General features: G+C 39.2%; 3 protein-coding genes across 4 annotated transcripts; 2 read left to right on the top strand and 1 right to left on the bottom strand.

The window, feature by feature from the left end:
• The first annotated feature begins 499 nt into the window (after positions 1 to 499).
• Positions 500 to 3,284, top strand: LOC105461360 (cysteine-rich protein 2-binding protein-like). The gene is given in 7 exon segments (XM_011707859.1): positions 500 to 1,182; positions 1,284 to 1,432; positions 1,506 to 1,727; positions 1,811 to 2,122; positions 2,237 to 2,739; positions 2,741 to 2,762; positions 2,899 to 3,284. Coding segments are annotated over 7 exon segments (1,974 nt in total). The 5' UTR covers positions 500 to 772; the 3' UTR covers positions 3,255 to 3,284.
• An 86-nt stretch (positions 3,285 to 3,370) lies between these two features.
• Positions 3,371 to 7,009, top strand: LOC105461362 (dnaJ protein homolog 1-like). 2 transcript variants are annotated; one of them, XM_011707861.1, is made up of 2 exons: positions 3,371 to 3,717; positions 4,930 to 7,009. In XM_011707861.1, exon 2 carries the CDS (start codon positions 4,944 to 4,946, stop codon positions 5,997 to 5,999), a length of 1,056 nt encoding a protein of 351 aa, XP_011706163.1. In that variant the 5' UTR covers positions 3,371 to 3,717; positions 4,930 to 4,943; the 3' UTR covers positions 6,000 to 7,009. The 2 variants fall into 2 exon arrangements, with proteins under 2 accessions (XP_011706163.1, XP_011706164.1); XM_011707862.1 differs by lacking the exon at positions 3,371 to 3,717 and adding an exon at positions 3,748 to 4,476.
• LOC105461361 (A disintegrin and metalloproteinase with thrombospondin motifs 2-like) lies at positions 6,452 to 9,968 on the bottom strand. Its single transcript, XM_011707860.1, has 5 exons — positions 9,849 to 9,968; positions 9,540 to 9,752; positions 8,672 to 9,408; positions 8,221 to 8,588; positions 6,452 to 8,131 (listed from the first exon to the last, which is right to left on the bottom strand). Exons 1-5 carry the CDS (start codon positions 9,966 to 9,968, stop codon positions 7,278 to 7,280), a joined length of 2,292 nt encoding a protein of 763 aa, XP_011706162.1. The 3' UTR covers positions 6,452 to 7,277.
• Between the last annotated feature and the right edge of the window lie 3,129 nt (positions 9,969 to 13,097).

Below are 13,097 nucleotides of genomic sequence, written 5' to 3' on the forward strand. Positions count from 1 at the left end.
TATATATATATATATATATATCTGAAATAAACAGACCGCAGAACTTGATGTAAACAGAATTAATACAGGTGTAATACGCTCCTATATTTCCATCGACTCTGAATAAGTTATTTTTCTAAAATTCTTTTGTATGCTGCTCTCTCATAACTCGCTTTTCCTACATGACACTTTCGCACTTTATGTAAAAGATTTGCTGATGCGGTGTCTACAATAAAAGATTTAAGAAAATTGTCCAATCATAATCGATTAGTCATTCCACGTGAAAAAAAAAATCGGTTGTGATTGACTAATTTTCTTAAATCTCAAGTTAAATCTCATCGTGGATACTGCTTAACACGCGACCGATTCCGACACACGTGGATGCATGATACATATGTATAAAATATGTACATATCCCATCATATGTCATTTTTAACAGTTTTTCTTTTATTGATTTTTTTATCTTGTACTTAATTAATATTGATGTGCAAAATGTAGGTATTGATAAGGAAATTATTTTTTGCAACAACGATTGAAAGGTTAAGTCAGGAGGTTAAGAGTGACACGATGTTTACGATTACAGAGATGGACACATCTTCGCCTGCTTTTGCTTTTCTATCCTATTCATGAAAAATATGTAAAAGGGCAGTGTGAAAAGAGAGAAGGAAAGAACACGAATTCGAATTTAGGACAGCTTTGTTCTATAGTCGTCTATATAGAGAAGAGAGGTTAGATTTTTTTGCAACGCAAACTAACCTCGTTCTAAAACTTGTAGTGATTACAATAGGTTAAAATGTCAAAAGTTGTGGAAAAGTTGACGATAAATTCGCAAGAGTCGAGTGAAGCCGAGAGTATCGAAAAATGCAAGAATTGTGGAAAAGCTTGCGATCCTTACGATAAACCAACATTGCGTTGTAGCGGCGGATGCGACAAAAGGATACACATGGCCTGTTTAAAAAGAGGCACCGTACCAATTTCTTTCGTAGGAGATGTTTTTTTCGAACTTAATTGTGCCTCTTGCAGTCCACTAGGCGAGGAAACGGTTGTACGCGATAGAATGCCATGGCTCAATGTCATTGTCTTGACGCTTTACAATCTGCGTGAAAAGTCGAGCGGCATTAGTAGAAGAGGGTATTTTCATTGGAAGTCGGATATCACTACTTTTGTGGATAGAAATTGGGATTTCTTATTTAAGAAGACTGTGTAAGTACTTTATTCTGTATTGTTGTTACTTACATTGCCTAGATTTCGAACGATTCAGAATTCTAAATTCTCTAAATTTTATAAATATTGCACCTATTTAGGAAAAGGAAGAAAAATTGGATCGGCACCATATCTGGTACATTGTCCCATTACAGTGGCATCTTTTTCAAATCTGGCACCAATGAATTAGGAGAGTCTGGATGGTGGAAGCTATTGGGCAGTGATCCTCCTGAAATTTTGATCGCCAAAAGTAATATAATTTTTATATGCATGTATGTATGTGTGTGTGTGGGTACAGAGAGTGACATAGTCTCTTTGTCTAGATAATAAAATGCTAATGGATAGAAAAAAACACGTCGGTGCAAAATTACCTTGCAAGCCATTGGACAGTCCTGCGCCCTCAGATTCCAGTCTCTCGATCGGAGAAGATAGCAACTGTAGTGGAGAATTATTTAAACATAAAGGTTCCTCAATGTATTCCCATGCGTACGTTCAACCTACAGAGACACTATCTGATTTTTTATTGGAAGAAGATGAGCCAAATGGTATGTGATAAAAAGCATAGTATGTATATAACACAAATGTTAGATGTATTACATTAAGAGAAAAAAAAAATTACATCTTGTAGATATTGAACTCGAGGATGATTTAATGTTGCGCGACGAGAACGATGTTGCATCTATATCTGATTTAATACGCGACTGTCAATATGAAAGCAACAATTTTCATTTGGCACAGCTAATGGATAACTGCGACTGGTTATGTAATACGAGTACATTCTCGCTAAATTGTAGTGGCGACGAAATTAAAAGAATTAAGGAAGAGGAATATGAGGAAGATGGTAATCATAGTCCCATTTCCACACAAGAACAACCTCCTGTTTCTTTATTTAAGGAAACAAAGCGCCGCCAACGACCTTGGTCTAAATCGTTTGTTACCAGTAATTATTCCTTATCGCAAATTGCATCAATATGTAACTGTGTGTGTGTGTGTGTGTGTGTGTGTGTGTATGCATTTACACTTATATTTATATACATACATATGTATATTTCAGATGAAAAAATACCACGCATGACTCGTCAAGAAGAAGCATATTTATTGCAAAGGATCAGTAAGACTAATCTTGACCAAGCCCCGCCCGCTATTAGGAGATTGTACAGAAAATTAGCAGTGCGAAAAACGAAAAGAGAATATCGGCTTCCTCTGTTGGACGTTGATTGTTCCGAATCTAAATCGGGGGCTTTCGTGACACCATTGAGGAACAACGATCGGGTGTTGGATCGATTTTTTAGTGATGATCTAGGATGTATTTTCGAACAGAGATTGCAGGGTAACAACGAACCTACATCTGTACACAGCCCATACACGAATAGACTTTTGAAGCCATTTATAAGGCGAGATACTTGTTGTCAGCCGTTATGGTTAAGAATCATGGATGAATTATGTATGAAAGTAAACGGAGATGATCCACAATGGAAACCGTCGTCCAGAGCATCCATCGATTATTCTTACATCAGACCGCAACATGTTCCGGCAATCAACAGTCTCTGTTGTCAATTTTTTTTGGCCTGGTATAGATTGTAAGTGATATTATGTACTTGATTTACTTGAATGTGACACGTACCTATCTAAAATTCTAGAAATTCTAAAGCGTCAAAGTATTTTATTGGTATTAAAGTTAATATTGTATTTTTTTTTCTTTTTTGTCTATTTTAGTGACCGAATGTTTGCAGTATCCAGACTTTACGTGCGTAGTACTGTATAAAAAATTGGTCGTAGGTTTCGCGATACTAGTACCATACGTTGGCTACAACGAAGCCTACATCTCATTTCTTTTAACACGTCCGGAATGGCGAAAGTCTGGCATCGGCACCTTCATGTTGTACCACTTGATACAAACCTGCATGGGACAAGATGTTACGTTACATGTATCGGCCACGAATCCTGCTTTGATATTATATCAAAAGTTTGGTTTCAAAGTGGAAGAGTTTGTTCAGGATTTTTATGACAAATATATGCCGTCGAATTCGCGAGAATGTAAACATGCTCTGTTTTTACGGTTAAGCAGATAATCTTGATTAATAAATTGTGGTTGAACTCGAGAAATTTGTCCTTATGAAGTACATAAATTATTGTATACGTTGTCGCGAGACGCGAAATCGCGTTGCGGGAAGAAGGAACGTTAGATTTGAAACTGGCGCGGCAAGTCGCGCCGCGCGCACGTCATCGAGGGTTGACGTCATTGAGGGAGCGCTGCGCAGCTGGCGTCGATTCATTCTCGAAAGTTCCGGAAGCTGGTAGATGGAAAGTTTATATATATATGGACGGCGAGGTTACGCGACAGTTTAGTACAGTTTGGTACGCGCGCACAAGGGTGTCAAGAGAGAGAAAGAGAGATCTGGGTTTCATTGGATTTCTTGACGATTATTCTCTTTGTCAATTCTTGCGAGCGTGCTCTTGTGCTTCGAGTGACTTGTGCGAAACACGTATATACGTACTCCTAGACGCGAATAATCACGAGATAGAGGATAGAGAGTAAGTAGTAGACAAAACTACAAGCACACACACACACACACGCAGAGCTAAAAGCATAAGGGCAAGAGAGCGGAGTTATTCCGTATTTGTTGCTCCGATCCGTAACCTTGCGACCCGTTTGCGAATCGATCGCACGCTTTCCACGTTTACGTTTGTCGGGTAGATTCTTTTCCTTTCCATTTCGCACCGAATCCATTTCCCGCGCGTGTAAAATGTGATGGTACGAGACGGCTATGCGAGCTACGACGACAATGGCAACGACACGGGACTTGCAATCTTAAGGGTGGGGTATTTATTTTTGCGTTGCAGCTCGAATCGTGCAAGAACGAGCGAAACATTCGTCGCGTATTCGCGGTCATCATTGCCAGAAATAGATATCGGTGATGTGTACGTGGGTGTGTTGGAGCGCTGTGTGTGTTCTCAATGGTCCCCAATGATTCTCCATCGCTCGAGATTCGATACGAAAAAAATGGCAGGAAATTCTCGCGGCAACGCGGAGACGGATAAGTCGAATCGCGTTGCGTTCCCGTGCTCGTGTCAAAGCGACGCTTCTGGCGACGCTTACCAAATATATGATGAATGCACGTTTGCGTGAAAACAAACGCGAGCCAATGTGCGAGTTGTAATTCGTATATGTAACTCGGAGAAAACATGTCCTTCCATCTCTTACCATCATTTCCTTTCGTTTGACACTGTGTTTTTTCATGCGGATATTATCCTACTGACAAGAGTGTGACACGCGCACGTGACTTGTAAACGGTAAACTCTATATACTTGGTTCTGATTGTGAGCTATGTGTGTGTGTAGGTAATTAATCGGTATTTACTTTAATATTAATACCTGTCAATACACGTGTGTGTGTGTGTACATACATATATATATCGATATTAAATTAAAAAGTATTAAAGTAAATTAAAAAATGATAGCGCTTTTACTCGAATATATCCTGTACTTTGGAAGAAAACACGCCAAAAAACCGCGTTGATTGTGTGTGTTGTTAGCTTTTCAAAATGTGATCTCAATTCTTATAAAAGAAAATAACAAGTTGCCAAAAATCTATTGAAAGAATATGTAATGATTTACTTAATATTATTTTGAGATAAATCGTATATTAATTACATATTATATATAAAGAGAAAGAAAGTAAATACCAAATACATAAGTAAAATTTACCCAAGTATTAATACAATACGTTTGTGAATGTTGTTTCAGAAAGGTGCGAGGAGATGGGAAAGGACTACTACAAAATACTTGGCATAGCCAAGGGAGCGAGCGATGAGGAGATAAAAAAGGCTTACAGAAAATTAGCCTTACGATACCATCCCGACAAGAACAGAAGCCCAGGTGCTGAGGAAAAATTCAAGGAGATAGCCGAGGCATACGAGGTGTTGTCGGACGCGAAGAAGAGAGAAGTCTACGATAAATTTGGCGAGGAGGGTCTGAAAGGAGGTGCCTCGGCCGGTGGAGGCGGAGGAGGTGCCACGTACACTTTCCACGGCGATCCTAGGGCAACGTTCGCACAATTCTTCGGCTCGGCCAGCCCTTTCCACAACTTGTTCGAGTTCGCTGGTAACCGCGGAGGTGGATTCGCCTTCCACGACGACGACATGGACATCGACATGGATCCTTTCGGACTCGGCGGCATGGGACCACCGCGGCAAGGCGGCGCCTTTAGATCGCATTCGTTTAACTTTGCGAGCCCGAATACCTGTAAAGGGACTGGCAAGGATCGTGCCCAAGATCCGGCCATCGAGCACGATTTGTACATTAGTCTAGAAGAGATTCTGCGAGGTTGCACGAAGAAGATGAAGATTTGCAGACGGGCCATACAGCCGGACGGTAGCACTAAGAAGGAGGACAAGCTTCTTACCATCAATGTAAAACCGGGCTGGAAAGCTGGTACCAAAATCACTTTCCAGAAGGAAGGCGATCAATCGCCGCGGAGGGAACCCGCGGACATTGTTTTTATCATCAGGGACAAGCCGCATCCGCAATTCAGGAGAGAAGGCAGTGACATTAGATATACGTGCAAATTAAGCTTGAAGCAAGCTTTGTGCGGTACTATTGTCGAAGTTCCTACGCTAACCGGCGAAAAGATACCTTTGAATCTAACGAGAGAGATTGTCAAGCCGAATACGGTCAAGAGGTTCCAAGGACACGGTCTACCCTTCCCCAAAGAACCATCGCGGAAGGGCGATCTTCTCGTATCATTTGACATCAAATTCCCTGAAACTTTAACGCAAAGCGCCAAGGATATATTGTATGACACGTTACCCAATTGAGCTCGTATTACCGATCGAAAAACGCGCAAACGCGTATGACATAAGAATTATTGTCGTAATTTCACATATTTAATCGTTTCAATCAGCAAAAGTATGGATATGTCTCGTGTACGTTCTAGTACATGTAGAGACGCACGCGAAGACGTAGCGACAATGACGACGAAGACGATGACTACGACTACTACGATTAAACGAACAACTATGATAAAATGATCGAGAAGATCGGTTAAATATTATCGCGATTTGTTCTTAGAGGCCAAATCAAATCAAATAAATATGTATTTTCTTCGACGTTCGAAATTTAATTCAATTGAAATTCAGCGACTTGATGTCTATATGTAGCTGCGTGATTGGTCTCTAACGATAGTTTTAGTCAATATCGACTAAAGAGTATAAGACATAAAAAGTATAAACACACACACACACAGATATAAATATATTAAATTATAAAATTATTATAGAGAATCTGGTATATATTCGCTAATTTCACATTGTTGTGTCTGGATTACTTGGTTTTCTCCATTGTACACATGTGCGTATGTGCATGTGAATGCGTGGGCGTGTATGTGCGTGTATGTCCTAGGGGTACATACATGTGGTATGTACGGAGGCTGTAGAATAACGCAAGTGCAATATCAGAAATTTTATCCGTTTCACTTAAACGAGGTTCATGTACTCGTGACACGTGACACGCTGTTCAGCGATATAACACGCTTATAGAGTTATCGAAAGCAAAGAAAAGAAAAAGGAAAGAGTGAGAAAGGGTGAGACGAAAATTTCAGATATTGCAACGAATATTGTACATCATTTTTGTCGTACACTCTGTCTTATAATATAAAGAAAAAAATTTTTGTTTACATTAGATATTGCAAGACACAATCTGTCGAATATATATTAGGCTCGATTGTTTCTTCTAATGTCGAGTCCACATCTTGTTATGTAATTGCTCCTAAGTTTAATAACTGATTAATTATTTGTACGCTAAATAATATGAGAAATATTAGGTTGTACGATACACATTTTTATTGCCCTCGATTCTCCGTCCCGCGCTCCTATAGAAATACGAATATAACATCGGGACACTCTTAAAATAGATGGTGAAGTGGATGACGTCATAACGCCTCTTTCTCGTCCTATCTTTCGAAATATCTTCTCGTACAAATCGGGAGAATTCACTTTACGTAGTGGTCTACTTTTCTCCTTGCGTCTTAAATATAACAACCTTGTCTCTCGATTATATATATAATTGTCGATCCTTTTGCTCCGTTTATTCGTTCTTTATTTTTCTTCAATGCCCATGGGATAAGGCATGGACTTGGATAGGAATGGCGGTAATTCGATATAATCCTTGTCGATCCATTCATCTTCACCAAATGGAGAAGCGATGCCGCGCGATACAGAAGTCAACAAAGGTATACCGTCTGGCCCTGATGTCAGATACTTGATGACACTTGACCGATCGACGATTCCAAGTCGATTATGTGCGTTTTGTGGTCCCAATTCCTCGTTCTCATCCTCGCCCTCGTATCGATAGACCTTCGGCAAGCCGCCGCCGAATTTTTGGCCGAATCGAAAGTTTTCCGGCAGACAGTGATGCTGACGACAAAAGTAATCTTGGCCCTCTTCGGCGTGGCACCACGTCCCATCTGGAAAGTATGGATCGAGGCCAAGATCGTTTAATTCCACGCGTGGCGCGTAATAAGCGGCAATGTCCTTTCGTCGACAGAATATAGCGCAAGCCATCCATGGCCTGTCGGCTTCGTGTGCCGCCTGCAATCCCTTCGCCGTACCGTCCAATTTCGGTAATCTTTCCCCGAAAAGGCCACACTTGAACGTAGCGAACTCGTCAATCGTCCTGCGTTTCTTCTTACAAAGTTTCTCATCTTTGCACAAGAGTACATCGTAATACAGCCCTTTGCAATCCCTCGCCGTTGATCTAAGACGATTATTTCGATTCTCGCAGAATCGTCGTCTAACTCGAGCGCCTTTAGATCTCTGCAAACAACCACTACTGCAGGAACCTTCCTTCCATTCGCTCCAGCTACCTTTTTGGCCGCCGGATAACTTCGGCGGTTCGGCAATAGATAGACATTCTCCACCGCGACATTCTCTGCCGGGCGCGCACCGAGTTCCTTGAAAGAAGAAAGAAAAAAAAAACGAATTAGCTTCGCCGTTAAAAAAAAAAACGTTAGCAAACCTGTTAGCGATATGATTTACATACCATCCAACGCCGGCCCTGCGAAATAATATCCACTCCTGTGAGGCGTTTCGCATTGCAAAGACTGACAAGCCTGATACAATGTAACAACGTCCGCGTCCTTGTCGCGTAGAAGTAACTCGCATTGTCTCTTGGCGGTCCATTCCCTCCCAGGTAAATCGCGATATCGCGAATGATCGTGTGCGAGTGTATCCGAGGTGTTTCGTGGCTCCGGCCGATCCAGGAGACAAGACTTCGTTTGCGACAACGTCTCAGCCACCTCACGGCTACAATCGGACCAAACCGTCTCACCTCGAACGCCTCTACTGGGTGACATTATATAGCCATCCTTTGGACACGCATTGCCGCTCGAATCGTGCGGCATTCCTAAGCTGTCAAACGAACGGATTATTCGTGTTTTATCGTATCGCGCTCAAGTATAACTTAAATTATTATATATAATAATACAACTTACTTGTGGCCAATCTCGTGGGCGGCGATATAAACTGATGTAAAGCCCGCGGATGGGTAAGGCTTTCCAAGTTGATCCGTAACTCCCAATTCTGCTATCACACAGGAATAACGCGGGATGCATAGACCACCGACGGTAGCTAGTCCCATGGTAGCGCCGTTCCTCCTTCCGTTTTCGATCGCGTAAAGATCCAGTCCAGTTACGTAGAGGCCCATGTCCCAGTGACGGGAATGTGCGTCCTCCGGAGGATTGCGAACGTTGGCGTAATTGCAAAACGAATCCAACAAGCTACCTCTCTCGCCACCAAAGTGCGGTAAATCAAGTGGCTGCCTCTGAATAATATCTAAGCGTATCAATGATATGTCGATTGAGGCACCGAGACTCGGATGATGATACAGCGCTTGGATACCATTCACGTACGCTAACAACATGTCACGAATCTTCCCATCGTCTCCATCCAGAAAAGGCGAGAACAAACGATACGCAGCCTCATCGAAGAAGACTGCCAGCTCTAATGTTAATTTTTCTTTCGTATCTCGTATTTCACGTCGCTTCGTCTCAACATCTAAATCAATGGGCGGTCTCGGCGGTGATCGCTTAACCACGTGAGGCTCACCCAACGGCAGAACGGCTTCTTCTTCCTTGACATAACGGTCGTCGACGAGTAAAGGTAAAGATGCAAGGCCGTTTCGCAAAGGCGTGATTTCCAATGTAATGTTTTCCAGAAAGATGAGCCCGTGCTACCTCCAACAGATCAGATCAGAGATATATTATTCTTCATTTTATTTATATTCTACACGCATGTCCATACATGAGGAAAAAAAGAGAGAAAAAGAAATGTCATTCTTTTCCTCCAAAGAATACCACCGACCAATCCATGTTCTTGGCAAAAACTTATAGCTGCGGAACCGACATGACTCTTGTGAAGATAATAGCAAGGATCCGGTGCGTTTAACTGCGACAATTCTTCTGCGATGCCCTTGGCATTGTGTTTCCAGACTTGAAACTGAGATGATGTAATATTGTCGTTTCTACGTAGATTCAACTGAATCAAGTGCCCAAAGACTTTGAAAGTTAAAGGAATCTGCAAATCGAATAATAACTATTAAATCGAGAATAATTTTTTTTTTTAGTATTATACTATATTTTAAAGAATAAATTAAACTTTACGATAACGTACCTCCGGTGCACCACCTTTTGAGTTCCATACTGGCAACAATATTACCTCGGTATCTGGTGTATTATGCGCGTATACCTCGTTTAGTAAAATTATCAATATTAACCTTGATACAGAGGACATGCTCTTCACCGTGTGTTTCAAGTTCAAGTACTTGGAAGAACATAATTATTATGTGTCTCTATATATATATATATATATATATATATGTATAGGGGTATATCTCTATATTACAATTATATTATTTCACCTCAAATAACACTTAAGATATCTGCGTGAGCGTACATTATGGAAATGGAGATTGTAAATCCTCTTTATGTTTCTAAAATAATTAAATAAGGAATCAAGTGAGAATTGAGATAAGCCTCTCTTAAATGTAGACTGTTTTAAGATTACTTTGAAATAAATAATAAAATTGTAATATATGTGTGTGTGTGTGTGTGTGTGTGTGTGTGTGTGTGCGCGTGTGCGTGCGTGTGAATGCGCATATATATATATACACACATACATACACACACACGTATGTACAAGATGAAATCAAATTATATGTCAATACTTGAGACAATAAAAAATCCAGAGTCCAAAAAAAAAAAAAAACAATCTATGAATATATACATGGATTGTTCAGATTTCCGAATTGTAATAGATGCGGAATTCGAAATCCATTCTCCCATGTAATGCACGTACGCTATGACACATCCTAAAATAATAATTGATTTAGTAAACGATTACGCGTTAGAACGTACCTGATTGACACATAATTAAGAATCGCCTCGTACATCGACCGGAATAACTCGGCAATGTAAAAAAGAAAGGATCTTTATACATACAGTATCGCATCGCTTTTTTAAAGCGTCGACTTGAAGTATTATTTGTTTATTCGACGTTTACTCGATTCATCTCGCAGCACCGAAAATCATGCATGATGCTCAATTATATGATGCACCATATAAAACTTTGTAAACTGACTCACAACTGCCATTCTTTGGATATTTCGCGCACAGTCACACAACAATGTATGTAGATGTGTACCGAAAACAAAAATTTGCCTTCAATGTTCCGCCTTAAATCGAAATATGAACGCATTTTAAGTGACTACTTTTTACGATCCGTTGCCATAATTCTATGAACCACAGTGAACACTTAGATATATATCCTCCAAATGGTGGAAGATATAGCCGTATATAAAATTTGTAGCCAATATTTGCTACGAACACACAAAGGTTTTGCTGGCTTGTTATTTTTTCCTCTTTTTTTTTTTTCAAACGCCAATTGCTCGGTCTACCGTAATACGCCTGTAATACATACCGTATCATACATACAAACATATATACATATCAAGTATCACACGTACACACACGCGCGCGCAGCACACATAATACATACATACATACATACATTATAATACACATCTATGAGCTCTACAACATTATAATATTTTTTTTTAACGTGTCTAATGTGCAGAAATCAAGCCATGTGTATGCATCTATGTTTGTGTTATGTGTTTTTGTGTGCATGTGTGTACAGGCGTAGATTACGAGACCTTAATAATCTACAAAGACATGGCATACAATCTCAACAATATTGTATTATTGTTAGGAGAGACGTAATTGGTGACAGTTATGTGACAAAGCCTTGCAAAAAAGATTTGATTACTGATAATGATGATGATAATGATAATGATGATAATAATAATAATAATAATAATAATAATAATAATAATAATAATACGTTAAAATGCTACATCAATGAGAATATCAGATAACTCTCTTTCAAAATTTGTAAATTCTTCTCAATATAACACGCAATATAATTACTAATGCAATCTTAATCAGCATAAACTTGAAAAAAATTCATAAATCCATTAATTACGTTATTATAATCTTATAATTAATTATATTCACTTTATAATACAAATGTAGATTTTAAATTGAATGAAGCACAAGCGTTCATCAGCTTCAATCGATCTCACTCATATGTTCACATATAGACATAATTTTTCTTTTCCGTTTTATTAAGGCTTCTGTTTCCTCACTGGCGCGATATTAGTAATTATAATAATTATATTAGAGAAACAAGCGAAAAATATGAAAAAATCCTTTTTCTATATTACCTATGTATCAGAATAAATTAGTTTTATGTATATGTATGTACATATGTACATATATACTCATGCTGATTACATTTTTGGTGACGAAAAACATTAAGAGTGATTGAAATTTGCAATTACTAATTAATTTACTTCGATGTATAAATGGAACAAAAAGATTCACTTTTTGCTTCTCTCTTCACAAATCGATGTGATTGCAGTGAAAAAACAAAAGTCTTAATTTATCATTAATTTAATTATACAAGATACTCGTGTCTTTTCTGAGTACTATAAGCGTGTATTATCCACGTCCGGTAAAACGTGTCGTCATTACATCATAAAAGAGAGTTATTAATAACAAAACAAATCTAATAATTTATCAACTACAAAAGTAAAAACAACGCTCCCCTTTGTTTTCCCTCACTTAGGCTCGAAAGAAAAAGCAAGAGAGAAAAAAAAAACCTTTCTCATCATTCATATGAAAAATGATCTTTCGCACAATATAGGTAAAGTTAAGACTGTTCGTCATTCGAAGGCCATTGCCCGGAATGATTCCAATCCCAATCTTTACCTTTAGGACGAAATTTGCTGGTACTTGCAGAATTATTCCAATCACGATGAAAAAATTTCTTCTTAAAATGATGTCGCTCAGGATCAGGTTGTCGTTGATATTTCAAAGGTACCGAGGAGGATGTGCCACTCGCGGGATTACTACTGGATGAATTTGCAGGACGAGGACTAGTCGGAGAAGGTGTTCTCGGTGGTCCTAACGCTTCGTCGGGAGAAGGTACCACAGGTGGTGGCCCTGTTACAACGCTGTCCGAACCTAACCCACTATCGGGACTTGTATTCACTCCTTCTGTCGATCGTCTACGTTTATCCAATTCTGTGGAAGCAAACGCGACCAAGCGATCGAATCCTGAGCTAATACGATCTTGCCAGTCCGCTTCTCCATCTGTAAGATAAATCTCAATTAATCACCGTACATGCATAAATGAAGCATTAGATGTGTCACTAAATTTTCATAAAAATAAGCCATTAATTGGATACAAGTACAGTATATAATCTGCAATTATCTTTTATTATAATCAATTTATATATTAATATACACATACATACATACATACATACATACATATATATATATTATACACATCTCTGAG

This window comes from Wasmannia auropunctata, unplaced genomic scaffold, assembly GCF_000956235.1.
Source record: "Wasmannia auropunctata unplaced genomic scaffold, wasmannia.A_1.0 LD291479.1, whole genome shotgun sequence".
In the NCBI taxonomy this organism is placed as follows: Eukaryota; Metazoa; Arthropoda; class Insecta; order Hymenoptera; family Formicidae; genus Wasmannia; species Wasmannia auropunctata.